We start from the raw sequence: 20,811 nt of genomic DNA on the forward strand, positions 1-20,811 counted from the left end.
ATGTTCATAGCAGCATTTTTTTTGTTTGTTTTTTTACAATTGCCAGCCTAGGCGTCCATCAACAGATGAATGGATAAAGAAGATGTATATATGTATATAACATATATGTAATGGAATACTACTCAGCCATAAAAAAGAATGAAATCTTGCCATTTGTAGCAACATGGGTGGATGGGAGGGTATTATGCTAAGTGAAATAAGTCAGAGAAAGACAAATATTGTGTGATATCACTTATATGTGGAATCTAAAAAATACAACATACTAGTAAATATAACAGAAAAGAAGCAGACTCACAGATACATAGAACAAACTAATTGTTACCATTGGGGAGAGGGAAGGGAGAGGGGCAGTATAGGGGTAGGGAATTGAAAAGGGGGTTTCTATGGGATTGTATGAGAACATGTGTGTGAAACTTGAAAATTGTAAAGCATTATAGAATTTAAAGAGTGTTTCATTCAATAAAAATGAAGGGGATTGGGGTAAAATATTTCTGAAGAATATGAAAAAATGATTTGTACAAATCAAAAATAATAACACTGCTAGTTTACATAGGAAGATTGAACGATATCAAGAAATCAGCAGTCCTTTCAGGGGCTTCCCTGGTGGCCCAGTGGTTAAGACTCTGCGCCTCTATTGCAGAGGGTGCAGGTTCAATCACTGGTTGGGGAGCTAAGATCCTGTATGCCGCCCGGTGTGGCAAAAAAAAACCCACAACAATATCTTGTATATCATTCAGCCATAAAAAGGAATGAAATTTGGTCATTTGTAGAGACATGGATGGACCTAGAGACTGTCATACAGAGTGAAGTAAGTCAGAAAGAGAAAAACAAATATATTAACACATACATGTGGAATCTAGAAAAATGGTACAGATGAACCGGTTTGCAAGGCAGAAACAGAGACAGGTGTCCCCTTATATGGACACCGAGGGGGGAGAGTGGGGGCGGGGTGGGATGAACTGGGAGGTTGGGACTGACATACATACACTACTACGTATAAAGTAGACGACTAAGGGCCTGCTGTGTGCAAATAAATAAAATCCAAAAAGAAGAGAGACCAGTGGTCCTTTCATCAGCTTATAAGTGGAATGTGACTCCTATATTGATACCATCTGACTGTGTTGTACAGGTAGGTTTTATTGACAAGAAGAATAAGTATTTACTGAAATCTCTTCTCAACTACAGCAGCATCATGGTCCATCAGGGTCCTTGTTCTGGGGGGAAGTCCTGGATGACAGGAACTGCAGGAAGCCGTCCACCCGGACGTGAGGAGTCCAGAGCTCCTGCAGTGGAAGCTGACCTTTGGTTGTTAGGTTTCGTAGTGGCTGAATGTCGTCTTCTCTGCCCTTCTCTTCCCAACTGTAGTACTTAGTCATGGATTATTACGTGGGTGGTGATTTACTGACCCTGCTCAGTAAATTTGAGGACAAGCTTCCAGAAGATATGGCAAGATTCTACATTGGTGAAATGGTGTTGGCTATCGATTCCATCCATCAGCTTCATTACGTGCACAGGTAATCACCTTGTTATATATTTTATGGAAATCACCTTTAATGTGTCGGGATATTCCTTTCAGAGTCCCCTGAGTCGTGGACCCCAGTCCCAGGCTGTGCAGGGAAGTCGTGCAGTTAGCGGGTCCTCCCTTTGACTGCCATGGTGCAGGATGCCTTACCAGGTCGCTGCTTTACACCCCAGCACCTGGCTCCCAGGAGACCCCAGCTTTACGTGACTGTTGTGACGCTCTAATTGCTGTCAGCTGAAGTCACCTTGTCTTTTGATATTTACCTGCCATTGGCTCATGTTCTCCCCTGCCCAGCCCCCAGAGCTCATGCCTCAATCACCCATAAAACACTCAGGAAAGGGGGCTTGGGTTGAGGAGAGGGGCTCACATCACAGCATCGTAAAGGACTTGAATTGAGTGAGTGTAACTGCTCTTGCATGTCAGGCGGGGGCGGGGGGCCCCCTCCTGCCCTCCCCACCCCTCCCCCGCCAGGACAGCGGCCTTAGTGCCTCAGCCAGCCTGTGCCTCTGTGTCAGTCTCATTCTACCATTTAAGACAGTGCTTTAATCCTGTGGGGTTTGGGTGGGGTTTTGTTGGTTTTGTTCTGTTTTACTTATTTTATTTTTATGAAAGTATTTCACGGCAGTAGTTTTAAAAAGTCAAATAGTTGTACAGGGCTTAAAACAAAACGTGAGTCTCCAGCCATCCCCCACCCTGCTGCCCCTTGCCATAGGCAACGATGGACAGTTTTTACTTGTTTCTTCTGTTTACTTCCATATTTCTAAATAACGGGCTTCATTGCTGTTTCACTTTGTGTGGGGGGTGGGGAGGTCTTAGACCACGTCTATCGATATGGAGATTTGACTCTTTGACACAAGTAAGTACATTTGTCTCTCATCCCTGTCTCCCACACAAACTCTCAAACTTCCCTGTCCCATCTGGCCCCAGTTAGTAAAATACAGTTGACCCTTGAACAACATGGGTTTGAACTACACGGGTCCGCTTATACTCAGATTTCTTTCACTAAATACATAATACAGTCCTACACGGTCTGTGGGTGCAGACCCACGGCTATGGAGGGCCGACTGAAGTTATACTCAGATTTTCGACTGCGCAGAGGTTGGCACCCCAGCCCTGGTGTTGTTCAGGGGTCAAATGTAATAACTTTTGGTTAGATCAGTGTGTGGCGTTTATAGTATACTGTGTAAATATTACAGATGAGCCTTGTGGTATAAATAGTTACACTTCCTATATAAAGTTTTGTTTCCTCTGGAGTTAATAATTGCACTGTTTTTTCTTTGGCTACTTCTCTGTGTAGCTGCCACTAACTATCCCCAAATATCGTGACCAAATTGTAAAGCTCTGTACGTTCAGACACACCAGCAGTCCTCGATCTACCTTCCCGGATCCATCCCTCTGTCTTTCCCACGCCTTCCTGCTCTGGTGGCTCTCATCGTGAGGTTTCTTTTTGAGTGGAGAGGTTCTCCTGCCGTCTCCCTGGGGTGGGCTCCCTTGTTTTCTGAGTCGTGCGTCTTTCTGTTTCTTGGTTTATTCTTCTGATTTGGTGGCACATATCCTCCAGCAGTTTCTGGAAAAGGAGGTGTGTGAAATAAATTTTTTGAGAGGAGCATCTTAATTCCATTCACATACATGACTGATAGATGATCCCGTGTGGAATTCAGTGTTGCCGTCGAGAGGTTTGCAGCTGTCATGAGTCCCCTGACCTTGCACTGTGGTCGGGCTGAGCCTCTGAGCCTGTCAGGGATTTTCCTAAGCAGACGCAGCTCCTGCTCTGAGCGTAGCAATGGCTACCAGTGTCAAAGTAACAGCCCTTCAAGTCCTGCCAAGAGTGTGACCTCATTGCCCTGCGGGGGGCGGGGGGGGGCAGGTTGCCTGGGACCACACGCTCCTGCCCAGGGCGCTGTGCATAGGTCCCCGTGTCATGGGCGAGCCCAGGGAGCTGCCCCCCATAGCGGTTGCTGCTTTTAGGGCCATGAGGTTTGGGACAGGGCATTTCCTCTTTTTCCTGTTTTCTTTAATGTCGTTACGCCTGCTTTTATAACAGTTATTGTTGTTGTTTTCAACATTAGATTTTATACTCTTCTTGAGAGAACTTTGCCTAATTCACAACAGAGAGATGAATGTCTTTGTATTTGTCACAGAGCTCCAGGGAAATTAATTTGACTGTCTTTTGAATAGTTTATTCTTTCCTGTTTTTCCCTAATTAGGAAGCTTTCTCCTCATTTTCTTAATTGGTTGTGTAGAAGTTTTGCTCTATCTTTTAATCTCTGGGCATGGTAGGAAACATTAAAATAATTCAAGAACTTTTTTTCCCTTAAAGTCAACTCCATATTCAGACTAAGTGCTTGAATGACCTAGTGAAAACAGTAAGCTTTGCGTTTTTGCTAGACAGTTCACAAAGTTAGGTAATACAGGAAGTCAGTCCTACCCAGTCTCAGGGGGATGTAAGTTGAGGCTGCATTTGGCGGGGCCAGAAGTAAATGAGTTTCATCAGCACAAGAGTGTTCTCACTGGTGGATTTGAGGAGCGTGGTTCAGACCGTAGCTTGGGGCCCTTTCCCGTGGGAGGATGTGGGCCTTGGCGACTTCAGGCAGTGCCCGCCGCCCCGCCGGCCGGGCTTCTGCGTGCGGAACGGCTGCTCCCTGGCTCTGGACCCCTGCGAGGCTCACTGTGCCAGAAGCAGTGGGGAGCTCGGACCTGGGAGCCCACCCCCCCGGTGGGTGCCGCCGCTTCCTGAGAGGTCAGACCCAGATGCCAGCAGAGGCAGAGACGGAGAGCAACAGGCTCACGAAGGATCGCAGCTGGGAAATCACATCCCCAGAGAGAACAGAATACGTACAGCTTACGATCGAAATAAGAACAGGTACACTTTTAAGAGAAGGAATATTCAGAGAACAAGAAAGGCCTTAGAGGGCTTCCCTGGTGGCGCAGTGGTTGAGTCTGCCTGCCGATGCAGGGGACACGGGTTCGTGCCCCGGTCCAGGAAGATCCCACATGCCGCGGAGCGGCTGGGCCCGTGAGCCATGGCCGCTGAGCCTGCGCGTCCAGAGCCTGTGCTCCGCAACGGGAGAGGCCACAACAGTGAGAGGCCCGCATAATGCAAAAAAAAAAAAAAGAAAGAAAGGCCTTAGAAAAGGAAAACTAGAAAGCCGAGTAGAAGAGGCGTGGAGTAGGAGTAGAGGACCTGGATGAAGACAGAGGCAGCCCGGGGCCTCCAGGAGCCAGGCTGGCGCGGAGGCCCGTCCATGGAGGCACAGGGACCAGCCCTGCGCCACCTCCACTGAGCCTGCGGGTTGGTTTTGCAGTAGGAAGCCCCATGGGCGCACTGTGTGTCGCTCAGAAATGGGACAGCAGTGGGCGGGAGGGCCTCCCTTCTCAGCGCATCACGGGCAGAACAGGAAAGGAAAATCAGACTGCAGTCTGTCCAGGGCTGTAATCCCACCCACCTGGCCCCGCCCCGGCCAATTCCACCGTTTTAACCAGAGTCACAACAGCCAACAGAGAAAAGGCCCTTTCGGGGGACTGGAGCTGCTTCTCAGCTGTGCCCCTGACTCTACTGGAAAAGCGGCCACTGCTGGGTTTGGAGGGAGAATGGGCTGGGTTAGTCCCAAGCAGGGTGGTGGCCCATGGGGACAGTCCGCTCATGGATTGGCTGCTCTCTCAGTTGGTGCTGTGGGGACCACCTGCCCAGCTCAGAAGCACTGCTGGTAGGAGCTCTGGGTTAGTCCTTGCCCTCGGCCTCCCTGGTGTTTTGCTGAGAGGGCCTCTCTTTGTAACCTCCCTGCATGCAAATGGGCAATTCAGGTTTTTTTTTAAATAACATTTATTGATGTTATTATATTTTAAATAGAGAATCATGCTGCCCAGATAAACCAACACCATTGGAAAAAAAAGGTGCACGCATATGGTTAGCAGCTGAACACCTCTGGAGGGTATAAAGGGAGAGGGGCAACCTTTGTGAAGACCCTCCCCACCCGTCTTCTTAGACTCAAGTAGTGATTCACTGCTGCATAGTTAGGACTTTTTCCCCTTTGTATCTAAAAGCAATCTGTGGGGAGGCACTTTAAGATCATGCATACATCCTCTTCAGAGTGTCCCCCTACATTTAGTATCTGTTGATGATTTTTGCCTGGTCCAGCCTTTACTGTGATGGTTGCAAAATGACGATTTCCAAACTCCAGGATCCACTCCACGTTGAAGCGCCTCCCTTCTCTCCCATTTGTCTATTTATTATCAGTGTGGGTACCTGGATCCTTTGCCACCCCAATGGTTTATAATTTGTCATTGTCTGAATTCTTTTTATGCTTATATTGTCCTGTATTTGGCCAGTGGAAGCCCCTTCTACCTGACTCCCATGTTTCTGACATGCCCTCATCGTTTTTGAGAACTGCCTTAGTTTCTGGCTCATCTCGTACCTTCTCTGAGGAACCCTGGTGCCTTTAGTGGTTTTAAAGACCATATCTGGGTGCTGGGTGTGCTCAGAGTTACAGGGTGTCTGTTTTAGGCCCCTCAGTGGACAGAGTAAAGTGCATGTCTGTACACGTCTGCATTTATACATACAGACCCATGTCTAATTTGGGAATTACGAGTTACCCTTCTGGCTTTCTCCTGGTCCATTTCCGTCTCCTCCTCTGGCTCCCGGCAGCACCAGCACGTCCAGTCATTTGCCCAGCCCTGCCATGTATCTGAAGTAGCTTCAGAATTGCTCTGCTTTTTTTATTACTATAGTTTATAAATTTATTTATTTATTATTTTTGGCTGCGTTGGGTCTTTGTTGCTGCACGCAGGCCTTTCTCTAGTTGCGGCGAGCGGGGGCTACTCTTCGTTGCGGTGTGCGGGCTTCTCATTGCGGTGGCTTCTCTTGTTGCAGAGCATGGGCTCTAGGCGCACGGGCTTCAGTAGTTGTGGCTCGCAGGCTCTAGAGCACAGGCTCAGTAGTTGTGGCACACGGGCTTAGTTGCTCTGCGGCATGTGGGATCTTCCTGGACCAGGGCTCAAACCCGTGCCCCCTGCATTGGCAGGCGGATTCTTAACCACTGCACCACCAGGGAAGTCCTGAGCTACCAGGGACCCTCGCTCTGCTTTTATCCTACTAAAAACAAACCTAACCCTAGCCCTAACCCCACCTCCCAACTGCAAGTGTCAGGTTCTCTGCCGTAAGTTACTTAGGTTTGGGGTTTTTTTTCTACCCCATTTCCCTTCAGTGCTGTTGTGTTACTGGTTTGAAATACAATTGGGTTCACTGGTTTCATCAGCTTTCCATTTCAGGTGCCCCTTCCCATCTTTGTTGATTTCGTTTCATTTTTTAAGCATGTAGAACACAAGCATGCTTCGATAATACCAAAACTAAGCAAGGTTATACTCAGAACTGTCACTTCCTTCCTTATCGCATCCACCTCATTCCCTGCCCCTTCTAAGTAACCAGTTCCTTGTTTTCCGTTTATCGTGTGTGTGTGTGTGTGTGTGTGTGTGTGTGTGTGTATGCAAGATGAGCAGACATGTTTCCTTATTTCTCCTTTCCTTAAACAGAAGGTAGCATGGTTAAATACGCACTTAACGCATCTTGTTGTTTTCACTTAACGTATCCTAGAAATCATTCTGTATCAGCTCATGGAGCTCTTCATTCTCTTTTACGTTTGCACAGCACGCCACATGTATCGGTACCATAGTTAATTCTCTTGTGGGTGGACATTTAGGTTGTTTCTAGTATTTTGCGATTATAAATAATGCAGTAATGAATAACCTTGTACCTACATCTTTTTGTACTGTCGGTGTGTCTTTAGGGTGAATTCCTAGAAGTGGGATCACTGGATCGACAGAGAAATAAAATACATATTAGATATATACTAACATTTTTTTTAACTTTATCAGATGTTGCCAGTTTCCATCCGTAGAGATATACCTTTTTGTGTTCCTACCAGCAATGTATGAAAGTGCCTGTTTCGTTGCAGCCTTGGCAACATAGTATATTTTTATGTTTTTGCCATCTGATGGATTAGAGATGGTTATACAGTTGGGTTTTTTTGTTTTTGTTTTTTGTCTTTCTTGCGGAGTTGAATTTCATTTTTATATCTTTCTGTGTGAGTTATTTATTTCATGTCATTTGCCCATTTTTCTGATTTCTAGCTTTTTCCCTTCAGTTGCTAAACATTTGCCCTTTATCTGTAATATATGTTGCAAATATTTTTTCCCAGTTTGCCATTTGCTTTTTGATTTTGCTTATTGTAGTCTTTTGCCATGTAGATTTTTTAATGTATTAAATTTATTGGTCTTTTATTACATTGGGATTTTGAGTCATAGTTAGAAGTACTTTTTTTTAAAACCCCAGAGAAAAAGAAAACCCATGTTTTCTTCTAATAGTTTTATTTTTAACGTATGGATCTCTTATCCATTTGGAGTTTATTCTTGTATAAAGAATGGATCTGGGCTTCCCTGGTGGCGCAGTGGTTGAGAGTCCGCCTGCCGATGCAGGGGACACGGGTTCGTGCCCTGGTCCGGGAAGATCCCACATGCTGCGGAGCGGCTGGGCCCGTGAGCCATGGCTGCTGAGCCTGTGCGTCTGGAGCCTGTGCTCCGCAACGGGAGAGGCCACAACAGTGAGAGGCCCGCGTACCGCAAAAAAAAAAGAATGAATCTGATTTTATCTTTAACTAAAAGGCTCTTCAGTTGTCCCAGCATGAAACTTATTTGTGTCTGCCCACTGATTTGAGATAACATCTTTATTATATACTCAGTTTCTTTATGAATTTGGTCTGTTTCTGGACATTCTATTCTGTTCCATTGTCGTCTTTCTCTCTGTGCTCTGGGACCACACTGCTTTAATCATGGAGGCTTGAAATCACGTACGGCCAAGTCCCCCCATCATACCTCTTTCTCTTCAGTGTTTTTCTAGCTATTCTTGCATGTTGGTTGTTCCATATCAACTTGTCTGGCTCCAAAAAACAGGACATTTTATTTATTTATTTTTAAATTTGATGGGCCCTTTAGTCTGTAGATTCAGGTCTTTTTTACTTCTGGAAAGTTCTCTTGGAGTATAGTTTCAAATGTTAGTTATGTTTTATTGTTTTGATTTCTTTAGGGACTCCTGTTATGTATATGTTGTGCCTTCTTTGCTTGTCTTCCATTTCAGTCTCCAGCTACTTTCTCTCTGACCCTTTTTAATTCTTTCTCATTTTTATTCTTCCAGACCTTTTCCTCCATTTCTTCAATGCCTTTCATTAGATTTTTATTTAAATTGATTCCCCTTTGGCATCTTATAATTTAGTCCTTATTTCTATTAAGATTTTGTCTTTTTCTTCTATTTCTTTCCTGGGTTAAATCAACTCTCTTTTCACTTCTCCCTATGTTTGTCTAGTTCTGTTCGTAGGTTTTTTTTGTTTCCTTTTTGTTTTGCCACACTGCAGGGCATGTGGGATCTTAGTTCCCTGACCAGGGATTGAACCCACGCCCCCTGCAGTGGAAGCACGGAGTCTTAACCACTGAACCACCAGGGAAGTCCCCTGTTCTTAGTTTTTATTTTTCTGACTCACTGAGGGATTATATTGTTTTGTTTTTCATATTCTTGGGTGTTTATTTCAGGAGATTTATTTCTGTTTGGAGTGCTAGAAGGGTTTTTTTTGCTTTGTTTCTCTTTTGGGGTAAGAATTGTCATCATCTTTTGCTCACATTTCTTTGTGAGACTCGTCTGTTGTGTTGGGAGTAGTTGGTGCTCCTGTGTGATTTCATTGAGATGTAGCATTCTGTCACTTGAGGACAGCCCGCTGCTTTACCTGTCTCCTGCAGGTGGACGTTAGGTGGATCTCACTTTGTGGCTATTATAAGTTGTGCTGCTGGAAACATCCTTGTACTCTTCTTGGTGAATGTCTTCCTCTGCTTTTAAAGTTTCTGTTCCTTTTCGTGCTTATGTGGCTTTTCCAGTTGCATAAGCTTATTCTGCCAGGAAGGAGGGCTAGTTCCTTAAAGTCCACCCTGCCGTCCCCCCATCCCTGCCCGGTGTTGGCAAGTGCACAGAAGAACCGTCAGTAAGACCACGGGTTTAGTGGGACAGTTTACTTTCCTGCTGCTGTGTAACTGGGCAGACTGCTCCACTCTGGAGCTTCCCTGTTGTTGTCTCTAAAATACAGTTTTGGCGTACGTGGTGCTTTGTTGGTCTGTAGCTGTTTTGCCCCAGTTGCTCAGGCGTCTCTTCTCAGTGGTAACGGCCACGTTGACTCGCTTCACACTCTGTCCCTCTACCTCTTTTTGTATCTCCTCCTGTTTCTTTGTAGCACTTGCCCCGTGGATTGTACTCAGGGATGCCAAGACCATGTGCACATCTGTGCATTTGCATGTTCATTTCCTGACACCCCAGCTGGTGTGAGGCTTCGTGAAGGCAGGGCAGCGCCGTCTTGGTACTGTCGTAGGCCCGGGCTCAAGAGCAGCGCCTGGCACGAGGCAGGTGCTCTGGAAGCATTGGTTCGCAGGCTGGGTGGGTGGGTGGGAACAGTAACGGTGTCTCAGCGTGGTAATGGGGGATTAACTGCTGTGCAGGAGTGAGCGCTGGTGGTGACTGCTGCTGCCACGCCCGACTGCATCATCACGGGGATGTTTTCTTGGATTGTTACAGCTGTCATGACTGATGCTAGCGTTTCCCCCGCTGATCCGCTACCAGTTAAGGGCTTTGACCTACCTGATGTGTTGCATGGAAATGGTTAATTTATGTATTTATTTTACTAACAGAGACATTAAACCTGACAATGTCCTTTTGGATGTGAATGGTCATATCCGCCTGGCTGACTTTGGATCGTGTTTGAAGATGAATGATGATGGAACTGTAGGTATTTTTGTTGGAGATTTTCCATTTGGTTTTGGGGTTTGCTTGCAATTAGACGGGGCTTATTTACATTTTCAGTTTGGGATACAATTAAGAAACCAAGTTTATTAATGTAAATTAAGACGAATGCACTTAGGAGACACTTGAAATTTTCTATTTAGTTTAAAACATCTTTGTTTTTTATGTTTACAAAAGTAATACGTATGCCTTCTAAAAGGGGGGTTCTCAGGTTTCCTCAGATCCCTAGGCAGCTAAAAGTGTGCCAGCACGGCAGTGAAAGAGAGGCAGCCCTTGGGTCCTTGCTTAAAATGCCTGCCAGGTGGACAGACCTTAACTGGGTGATGGTGCATTCTCGTTTCCGTCTGGGGCGGGACTTCCTGTCAGCCAGGGGTGTTGCAGATGTAGAAATGGGGGCCTTGATACCCCTGTTCCAAGGGCCAACGGACACTCCCTGCACAGCAGGAGGACCTCCCCGGAGGGGCCGTCACCAGGAGGCTGGGCTTGGGCCTCAGCTGGACCAGCACGCTGGCTGAGTGGCCTCAGGTGGGGCTGCTGCACCTCGCTCAGCTGCTTCCAGCCAGCGGCTTCCAGTGCGTTAGGGAGTCGTCTACGTTCTCCCTTGCGGCCCTTGTCACAGTTTCAGTCTGAGGTGTTTGGGAGACTTTTCTTTAGAATCTACACATATCATAAAGTCTAATGCAACTACTTCTCCAGAGGAGAGCAGACCCCCGCCCCCCTTCTTACTGTGAGTTTTCAAGCAGCAGTAAAAGAACCTGTAAAACTGGCATCACTTGACAGTGTTTTCAAATGAGCGAAGCGATTTCCTCACTTTCTCTCCACAAAGCCAATCTCTTATTTCTGGAAGTCTTGACCACGCGTTGATTGATATATTGGTGCTGTCCCCGAAGCCAGTCTTGTAACGACGGGAGCAGTGGCCTTGGTCTGAGCCGGAGCGTTGGTCACCTCTCTTACCTGCATGGCACTCCCGTCCCGGTGGCACTCACCCTGCGATAGCTCCCGACGGCTGTTGCCCTGCTGCCCGGTCAGAGCTCCTGAGGACTCCCCGCTGAGTCATTCAGATGGCTCTGGGGCTGGCACCCAGGGAGAGCCTGGTCTTTGTGCAGACGGGCCTTCTGGATTGTTGTCTCCATGTCCTGCCTGACCCTCAGGCCTGTGCACTCCACGTGCTCTGAGGCCGGTCTGTGACCTCTCAGCCTGCGCAGCACCCTTGCCTTCTCCGGGATGGTTGCCACCTCACCAGTTGTAGCCCTCCATAGAGGTGTCGCTACGTTCAGGTCCATTCCCAGTGCCCCATGTAGGGAGTGTCCAGGCACCCAGCTGATCCCTGGACCTACTTCCAGACGTTCCTGTTTGGGGGCCAGAGGGTAGGGTGTGGTGAGCAGCCTGGACTTCCCCTGGGAGCATGTTAGAAATGCAGCGTCTTAGAATCTCTGTCTCACAGGTATATGGTGTCCCTGCATGAAGGTCTGAGAAGGGTTGGGCTGATGCACATGGTCCTTGGACCACACTTTGAGCCGCAGTGGAGAATGTGTGTCTTCAGTGCCATGTGGAGGCTTGGTGGGCCTTTGGGCGTTGAAAGACCCAGCCTGCAAGAGTCCCGTGCATTCCGGACACTGCCTCTGTTTAGTGCTGTAGCAACACTTATTTGCATTGAATTTTGAATTCTTAGGTTTTTAAATCATGATCAGGTGCCAGTTTTATTCCATGATGATTTCATCATCTGCTGTCCCTGTTTTAGAGAAAATAATTAGGAATTTGAAAGTAGAGATGCCCTAGGGTTTCCCTTCAACACCAACCGCCCTCTCCCCTAAGGTGCAGTCCTCTGTGGCCGTGGGCACCCCTGACTACATCTCCCCAGAGATCCTGCAGGCGATGGAGGACGGCATGGGCAAGTACGGCCCCGAGTGCGACTGGTGGTCTCTAGGTGTCTGCATGTACGAGATGCTTTATGGAGAAACACCGTTTTATGCAGAATCCCTTGTGGAGACCTATGGAAAGATCATGAACCATGAAGTAAGCTGTCACATTTCCACACCCTGTTTGTTCTAGTCCCGAGGCGCAGGCCCCAAGGCAAGGGAGGCAGCCTGAGGGGGAGTCACTGGGGAAGAGGGACGGGGTGGAGTAGGCTGGGCAGCCAGATGGGAGTCTGCACAGGCTGCTGACACAGAAGGCTGGGTGGGAGGGGAGGTTCCAAGGATGCTTCTGTTTCCTGGCGGAGGGTGACGGGTTCATCAGGCCAGGATCGCTGCAGGAGAAGTGGGCTTCGGTAGGAAAACGCAGGTACCCGCGGTGCCGTGTGGGGTGGGAATTGCCAGAGAGGGTGGCCCACTGACCACCTGTGCGTCTGGATCCACCAGATGCCAGCTCAGACTCTGAAACCTGTTTGCCCAGAAGTCAGTTGTCATGAACAGATCACACATCTCAACATAGTAGCGTTCTTAGTCCTTTCTTGATCCTATTTCTTTTCCTCTTATTTTTCCCCTTTCCTTTTCCCAGCTGTTCATTTCTCACTTCAACGTTGCTTTCTTCTGTTTCCTTCGTTTTTCTGTTTATTATTTCTTCTTCCATCTAATGTTTTTGTCATCTGTATTTTTTCTTCATACTCCTTATCAAATGTCTTTCTAATGCCAGTTTCATCCTTTCTGCCTGTTTGCTTACAGCATTATTTTTTTCCCCACCTGCTCTGTCATTCACACACCCCAGCAAGGTTCCCACTTGTCTGCCATCTGTCCTGCAGCCGTGTCTCCCTTTATTTGCTCAAATAGGGAGCAGATTAACACTAAAGTGGTAAAGGGTCTTCTGTTTAAATCAAAGCAAGTTATACTGTTTTTTAAAAAAAACACTTTTCCCAAAGTAGAAATAATTTTTTATTTATAAATTAATATATACTTACTATAAAAACTTCAGACATGCAAAAGTGCATGTAGTAAATAGATGGTGAAAACACCCCGTATACTTCTCAGCGAGACCTGCTGTTTCCAAGCGCCTGCCGCCTGTGGGGCCTGGCCTAGTGGTCTCTTCGTTCTTTTATTCAGTCTCCACTGTAGCCCGGGACAGCAGGGGCGGCTCAGTGCTCAGGCCCACTGTGCCATGGTGGTATGTGGCCTTGTGGACTTAAGCTGGCGTGGGGGGTTGGCATTTAGATAAATGGCATCACATCGCGTATGGCCGGGGTTTTGGTCCTCTTTCTGTCAGCACGCGGAGGTGGACCTTACTCTCTGTGTATGTGTGCACCGTATCTTGTTTTAACAAGTCCCTTTTTGATGAGCATTTAGGTACTTTTCAGTTTTCTTGGTCAGAATAGAATGGCATCATGAACATGTTATGTTTTCTCTTTGGGACCGTTTCTCTAGACTAAATTTTTGGAAGTGGAACTGCCACAGCTGTTGGCAAAATGCGTTCTGAAAGGCTGTGCCAGTTTCCCTCCCACCCACAGCCTGTTGTCAGCATTCTTTGCCACCTTGATAGGTGAAAATTTATCACTGTTTTAATTTATGTGCAATGTGGTAACAAGTCTGCCATGAGGAAAACCAGCAAGACTTATGATTTTTATGTTTGCTTTTCTGGAATTAGGCTTCATTAGCTTTGGTTGCACTTAGTTACCATGAAATAAAAAATGACTGTTGCTTTGGAGCTGTTGTTTCTACTCTGTTCCCTGTGATGTCTGTGCACCTTAGATTTTTCTGAGTGTTTTCATCACGTGTCCCCTGATTTGCCCCCTTCCCCCTCCAGGAGCGGTTTCAGTTCCCATCCCACGTCACAGACGTGTCCGAGGAGGCGAAAGACCTCATCCAGAGGCTGATCTGCAGTAGGGAGCGCCGGCTGGGACAGAATGGGGTGGAGGACTTCAAGAAGCACGCGTTTTTCCAAGGACTGAACTGGGAAAATATACGAAACCTGGAAGCCCCTTACATCCCGGATGTGAGCAGTCCTTCCGACACGTCCAACTTTGACGTGGATGACGACGTGCTGAGGAACGCTGTAAGTGCAGCGGCCGTCCCCGTGTTGCACCCCAGGGGGTCTGCAGCGCACAGGGTCGCTCGCCTTGGAGGTGGCGAATCTTAGAACTGTGCTGGGCTCCAGAAGTTTTGGCAGTTGTCTCAAGAAAATGTACCTTTTATCCCAGCCTATGGCTTGGTCCTTAACATCCTGTTTTTAAAATGATGGGTTACTCAATTTGAGTAAAATGGAGTTATTAAATAGCTGTTTTGTTTTAGAATTCATCAGAATTACTTTTATCTTCATGGCTTTGTACCTTTGCGAAACAGCGTCAGGTACGTTATCACATTAGAACGTCACTTCCGTTGTCACCACTGCCAGGAGCCCGCCTGCGGCCCCACAGGTAGTACATGGGCCTCAGGGTTTCTGGTCCTTCTTACTGACCCTGTGCGTGAGGACGTCCAGACTTCCTGCCATCACGTGTGTTCAGCGTGTGCGTGAATGTTTCCTTATGCCTCAGGAAGTCAGGAGTGACAGTGGTGATGGGCCGATTTTGAGTTGCTGATGTTTCAGGTCGTGGGTTTTTCAAGTTGGGATGTGGCCCTGGGACCCTCTGGTGTCTGACCTTTTCTGTCAGGGCCTCTGATGCACTTGTCAGTATACCTTTGGCCCCCAGAGAGTTTTGCTCATGTGCTGTAAAACTATTTTGGCGTCATCAAACTCAGCCTTATTAGTCTATACGTGTGTCTTTGTTTGGGGATAGAGAAACTGAGGTTTCAACCAAGTAAAAGAAAAATCTTGATTATTCCCTACAGACTTTTTCTTAGTAAAATAAGAGCTGACGTTTAGATGATGTGAGAAAAGTATTATCATTGTTGAAAGGATTTTTCCTGGACTTCAGAGAAACTGTTTCCACACTGCAATTCTCCAGATAAATAACTTTGCTTTTATTTTTAATAGAGAAGGACCCGCATATTGAAAAATAGAGTTGTAGTAAACCTGTCTAAAATAGTCCACCTTTGGGTTCCAAACCCTGCCTCTTACCTTGGCCTCTGTTTCAGGCCAAGAACCCAGAGCCCAAGCCCCTGCCCCGGGTCCCCCACTCCTCCCTGCCCAGGCTCACGGTGAGTGGGGATCCTGCCGCTTTAGAAGGTTCACAGTCAGCAGCCTGATCCAAGTTGGACCCGTGCCATTATGATCATCAGAAGCAGTGGGTTTATCCCCTTAACTGCGTCACGCTTTGGCCCCTGCCAGGAGCGGGAAGTGGACCTGCCGGTACCCGGCCCCATGCAGGTGGCACCATGGAGGCAACATTCCAGAAGCGCCCTCCGTTCTCCCCACTGCACTCTTGAGTTCATCCTGGGGTAATACTTTTTCTCCCTTGTTTGCCATTTGTTTGAACATAATTTCGTTTATGTTGTGTGTGTTCTTGCGCAGGAAATATTACCTCCTGGTTCTCATACGGGCTTTTCTGGATTACATTTGCCATTCATCGGTTTTACATTCACCACGGAAAGGTATGTCAGCATTTATCGCTCAGCTGCAGAGCAGGAGCCTTCCCCCCCGGGGGGGTGAGCAGTCCGAGTGCTGAGAGGGCTGTGCTTACGGGAGCGCCAGATGGCTTTGTCCTTTAAAAGTGCACACCTGGTGCTGCACGTGATGCCACGTATAGCGGGGTCGGCAGACTTTCTCCATAAAGGGCCTGGTAGCACATACTTTAGGCTTTGAGATCTCTGTTGTATACTTTTCTTTTTTAACAACCCATTAAAAACGTAAAAACTATTTTGAACTTATGGGAGGTACAAAAGCAGGCTCGAGAGGATTTGGCCCTCGGGCCATGGTTTGCTGGCGCCTGATCTCTGTAGGCCATCGGCACTGGCAGGATTTGTGCCGATGGGACATCAGTGGCTGCAGTTAGTGGCACGGTGTCCATTCACGCCCGGCTGAGCGCCATCTTCATCAGGGTTCCCACTCGCTTTTGCAGGGCTCTTAGCCACGGCCCCGTCGCTCCCATGGGTGGGGCTGCAGCACAGTCCCCGCCAGAGCTGAGAGAACGAGCCCCACGTGTGGCTCCAGCCCCGGGAGCCCCGGCTGGTGTTTGTCTGCGTCGGCCTCTGTCTCGAATGGGCCTCTGGCAGACTTGCGTTGCCGGAGACGCTCTAACTTGCTTTTAAAAGGAAACTGGGCCAAGAAGAGAGGGGTTAGGAAGAAAGGCGGGTAAAATAAAACAAATGGAGCTGCCACGGTGCCTGAAGTGATACAGATTCCTTGCAGAAGAGGGTTACTTGTGCTCAAGCTTGTAGAAACTCTCTTTAGGTGTGGATGCCGGAGTTAAACAGCACGTAGGCCAAAGTTACGGTACATGCCTTCCAGCCAAGAAGGAGGCGTTCCAGGGCGTGCTGGGCATGTTGATTTATTAGCCCCTCTGCAGAGGTGCTAGACCTTCCACTGCATTCGGTTCACTGGGTGCTTATCACACCTGTGGATCCCAGCCCCGTCCCCGCGACCGAGGCTCAGGTGTGTTGGGTTGGGTCCAGGGACCTCCTCCTGGAACGGACCCCGGACCCCGGCAGTGCCAGCCGGCACAGCACCCTCGGGCCACCTTTGAGAAACACCAGCCAGCCCCTCCTGTGAGTGTGTGTGTGCTTGTGCGTGCACGGTGGGTGCCTCGCTGCATGCATTGTAGGACTCAGAGACGTCCCTGACGTCACTGTCACGTTAAATGCAAGAGGAACTAAGTAACCTGTCCCCGAGTTAAGCTCTGATGGAGAGAACCATCCTCGGCCTTAGTCTGTGTGTTGTGAGTCGGCTGGTCGTTGGTGAGGAGCTTATCTGTGCTGGTGAGAGTGCTGGAATTGAAGGAACCTTACAGGGTGTTCAGTCTTCGGGGGAAGATGAGCCCCGGAGGGTTGAAGGAACCGTCTCCAGTCAGCGTGGAGCCAGCGTGCCCTCGCCGACTCACTTCGCTGCAGGCTCCAGGGTGAGCGTCCTGGGAAGCCTCTGCCTGAGCCCAGCCAGGCCCCACCAGCCCAGCTCCTCGTGCAGAAGGCCTTCTCTTTTCAGTGTCTGGTTGAGTGGACGCGATGATTTAGAAGTTATGCTCTGTACTAACACAGCATTGTAAATCAACAGTACTTCAACAAGAAAGAAAGAAATTAACGTCCCCTCCCCTGCAGAGGCAATGTCTCTGACCAGCTCTGAGGGCGTCCCTCTTCGCTGCCCGTTGTCACCCAGTCATTTGCAGGAAGGAAGACTCTTGTCTAATTTTGGCTCCATAAACAATAAAGTCTTTTCACAAGTGTTTTTGTTTGCCAATTTAAAAAGGCTTATCTTTTACCCCAGGAAGTTTTTAAATGCTAATGGAATCACTGTAAATTCTCAGTAGATCAGAAAACCCTGTTGCTTTATTTGCAGCTGTTTTTCTGACCGGGGCTCTCTGAAGAGCATAATGCAGTCCAGTACGTTAACCAAAGACGAGGGTGTGCAGCGGGATTTGGAGAACAGCCTGCAGGTTGAAGCCTATGAGAGGAGGATCCGGAGGCTGGAACAGGAGAGGCTGGAGCTGAGCAGGAAGCTGCAGGGTGAGTGGCAGCGGGGCCTCTGCAGTGGGGTCTGCTTGCCGCTGCCGTGGGCCTGCACTCATGTGTGTCTCTTCCCCAGAGTCCACCCAGACTGTCCAGTCCCTCCACGGCTCGGCCCGGGCCCTGGGCAGTTCAGCCCGGGATAAAGAGATCAAAAAGCTGAACGAAGAAATCGAACGTTTGAAGAACAAAATAGCAGGTAAGTGTTCTAAAGTCAAACTGCTTAGTCTCTGTTCTTGGGCATTCGTCTCTGCCAAGAAAATTTTCAGAGTCCTTTTCATTGGATGGAAAAGCAGGGGAAAAAGGTTAAACTTTAGCAAAGAGTTCTGGTGTTTTGCCAGCTTATTTAAAATCATTTCTCCAACTTGCTTAACTCTAATACTATAATGTTATAGTTACAGCTAGAATCAGTTCTTAATATTTTATGCATAAACTCTCAGAATATTTTGCATTTCTCTCTCTTAATTCTCCTCTTTGTCACTCTAAGACAGAATTGCCGTAACTTTCCTTTCTGAAGCTTCCCTCAGTGGCTGTACTCACTTTCCAGTGTTTTAGATGCTGGTTCTATTGTCACGAGAGTGTGTGTTTTGTGGTTCCTAGGTTATCAGAGCTTCCTGAAGACTCAAGTCACCTTTAAGTCTTAACCGTTTACCTGACACATGGTTGCTGCTGCACTTGACTCTCATCTCAAATCAAACCCGAGTCAATTGCCTTCTGTCTGTTTCCTATCTGGGACCCACTATCCTGATCCAGAAAAGGGCTTCCATTGAGTCCATTACTTACTAAAACCCTCCTGCACCACTCGGCTGCACTGTGCTGGCGCACACAGGGAGCAAGGGCGAGACAGAGAGGCGCATGCCGCCCTGGGGCTCACGGTCCCGGGGAAGGGTGCGTAGACAGAGGGGCAGAGCCAAGTCTGCTGGGTCTGCTCAGGTGTGCAGGCGGCCATGTGCGTGCCTGAGAGAGAATGTCAAAAAAGCCTCGAGGGCATTTGGGATTATTAAATAATTCCCTGTCAGTAGGTCAGATCACAGAGTTTTGCATGTAAGGGAATACGCTTTCTTTTCTCTTTTGCTCAGATTCAAATAGGCTCGAGCGACAGCTTGAGGACACGGTGACTCTTCGCCAGGAGCACGAGGATTCCACGCATCGACTGAAAGGCCTGGAGAAGCAGTACCGCCTGGTGCGGCAGGAAAAGGAGGATTTCCACAAGGTAGTCAAGAGGCCTCGTTTGCGTGAGAGAGGCTTACGTGATCTTGCAGAGTGTGAGGTTGAGTCCGTGTGCGTGTTCGAGGATGTCCAGGCCCCTCGCCTGCGTGCAGATCCTGGCCCCTGCTGCCGAGGCTCACACGGAGCCCAACTGGCGCCCGGTTACCGTGGGGCCAGTCGTGGTCGCGGGTGCTCTTCAGCGCCGTGGCTCCACGGGCGCACTTCCCGGTCGTCGTCTTTAACCTCGGACACGGGCCTGCTGAGCGGGCAGCATCCCCGTGTGAGGGCTGAGGGCTTTCCCTGCGCTGACCCAGCTGGCGTAGGGCGCGTGTCCTCACCCGAGCCAGAGTCCCTGTCCTTCCTGCCCGGACTGCAGCTCTGGCAAGGCTTTGCAAAAGAGGCCATAGCTCCTTTATGACATTGATTTTCAGTGAGACACTTCCAGCTGTGTCCAGACAGCAGTATGTTCACACCGGTGAGGACCATGTTTCCTAAGGTACACTCGGTTGTTGACCCTGTGGTTGGGGTCTGTTTTCTGAATCGAGCAGGATTTCCGTTCCCCGTGGTATCGTACCACCTGCAGGGCTTCGTCTCAGAGGCGCAGGTGGGCTGGAGAAACTTGCAGTGGGCGGGTCCACAGGGGCCTCTCTTCCCTGTGGCGGGAGCTGCCCTCCAGCCTGCTCAGATCCTGCTGCTTCCAGCCGCAGGCCAGCAGGTGCCACGGTGACCGAGCAGCCCAGTTGTCAAGGGATCGGCTGCAGGGAGCAGATCGTTTTTATACGGTTCTTTACTTTGATTGAAATCTTAAGCACTTCTGTATATAATGTGCTCTTGTCTGATCTGCTGGGTTTAAGTAAGCAGATTGGCGACCAGATTCGCGCTTGGTGATTGCGTGGATGACACAGGGGAGAGGTCGAAATTCCTGGGCCAGACTTGCCTCTGTGAGCAAGCTGCTCACATCATAGGAGGGTCTCACTGGTCTCAGGTGGGCTTCTTCAGGCTGCGCTGGGACAAACAAAGGGCTTTTTCCAGGAAGGTCAGTTCTCGGGGCTGTGGCTACAGCCTGTAACCAGATCTGCTGTCACTTTAACCCCTTAATACTGTGGAAGACAGCGCTTCCCGCCTTCCAGTCCAGTCCTCGTTAGGCAAACGTAAACCATCTGTAATTTAACTCTTTTGTGTTCAGCAATTGATTGAGGCTTCCGAGCGGTTGAAGTCCCAGGCCCGGGAACTGAAAGACGCCCACCAGCAGCGGAAGCTGGCCCTGCAGGAGTTCTCAGAGCTCAACGAGCGCATGGCCGAGCTCCGGTCCCAGAAGCAGAAGGTGTCCCGGCAGCTGCGGGACCGGGAGGAGGAGGTGGAGGCGGCCGTGCAGAAGATGGACGCGCTGAGGCAGGAGGCCCGCAGGGCCGACAAGAGCAGGAAGGAGGTAGCTTCTCGGGGCTTCAGGGGACGCTGGTGGGGCGCCTGGGTGATCCCAGTAAAACAGCTTTGGGAGCTTAGGCTGCGTCACGTAAATCACTTGAAGATACAATGGATCTTAAATTTCACGTGAAGCCAAGTAGCCGCTTTGCTAAGCATCTGTTTTGTAGCTCTCAGCCCTTGTTCCCTATTTGTGAAGTTATTAAAAGAAGTTCCTGTAGTACTAAAATTGTAAAGCCCAATAGAGGGTATTCACGAACAAGACATACCATAGAAACACGTCATGATGTGACGCAGCATGGCTT

General features: G+C 48.7%; 1 protein-coding gene across 4 annotated transcripts in view; it reads left to right on the forward strand.

Annotated features, from left to right (window-relative positions):
• Window positions 1–20,811, forward strand: part of CDC42BPB (CDC42 binding protein kinase beta) — a 114,384-nt gene that overhangs the window by 60,660 nt on the left and 32,913 nt on the right. For all 4 annotated transcript variants that reach the window (XR_010939874.1, XM_067722755.1, XM_067722892.1 and 1 more), the window contains exons 5-13: window positions 1,366–1,514; window positions 10,241–10,334; window positions 12,168–12,368; window positions 14,088–14,336; window positions 15,732–15,811; window positions 17,709–17,875; window positions 17,955–18,074; window positions 18,955–19,088; window positions 20,271–20,513. Coding sequence is in view for 3 of the 4 variants with exons in the window: in XM_067722755.1 (XP_067578856.1) it covers window positions 1,366–1,514; window positions 10,241–10,334; window positions 12,168–12,368; window positions 14,088–14,336; window positions 15,732–15,811; window positions 17,709–17,875; window positions 17,955–18,074; window positions 18,955–19,088; window positions 20,271–20,513 (1,437 nt within the window). In the remaining variant the exon portion in view is untranslated. The remainder of the gene's footprint in view (window positions 1–1,365; window positions 1,515–10,240; window positions 10,335–12,167; window positions 12,369–14,087; window positions 14,337–15,731; window positions 15,812–17,708; window positions 17,876–17,954; window positions 18,075–18,954; window positions 19,089–20,270; window positions 20,514–20,811) is intronic.

Source organism: Pseudorca crassidens, chromosome 1 (genome assembly GCF_039906515.1).
Source record: "Pseudorca crassidens isolate mPseCra1 chromosome 1, mPseCra1.hap1, whole genome shotgun sequence".
Taxonomy (NCBI): domain Eukaryota; kingdom Metazoa; phylum Chordata; class Mammalia; order Artiodactyla; family Delphinidae; genus Pseudorca; species Pseudorca crassidens.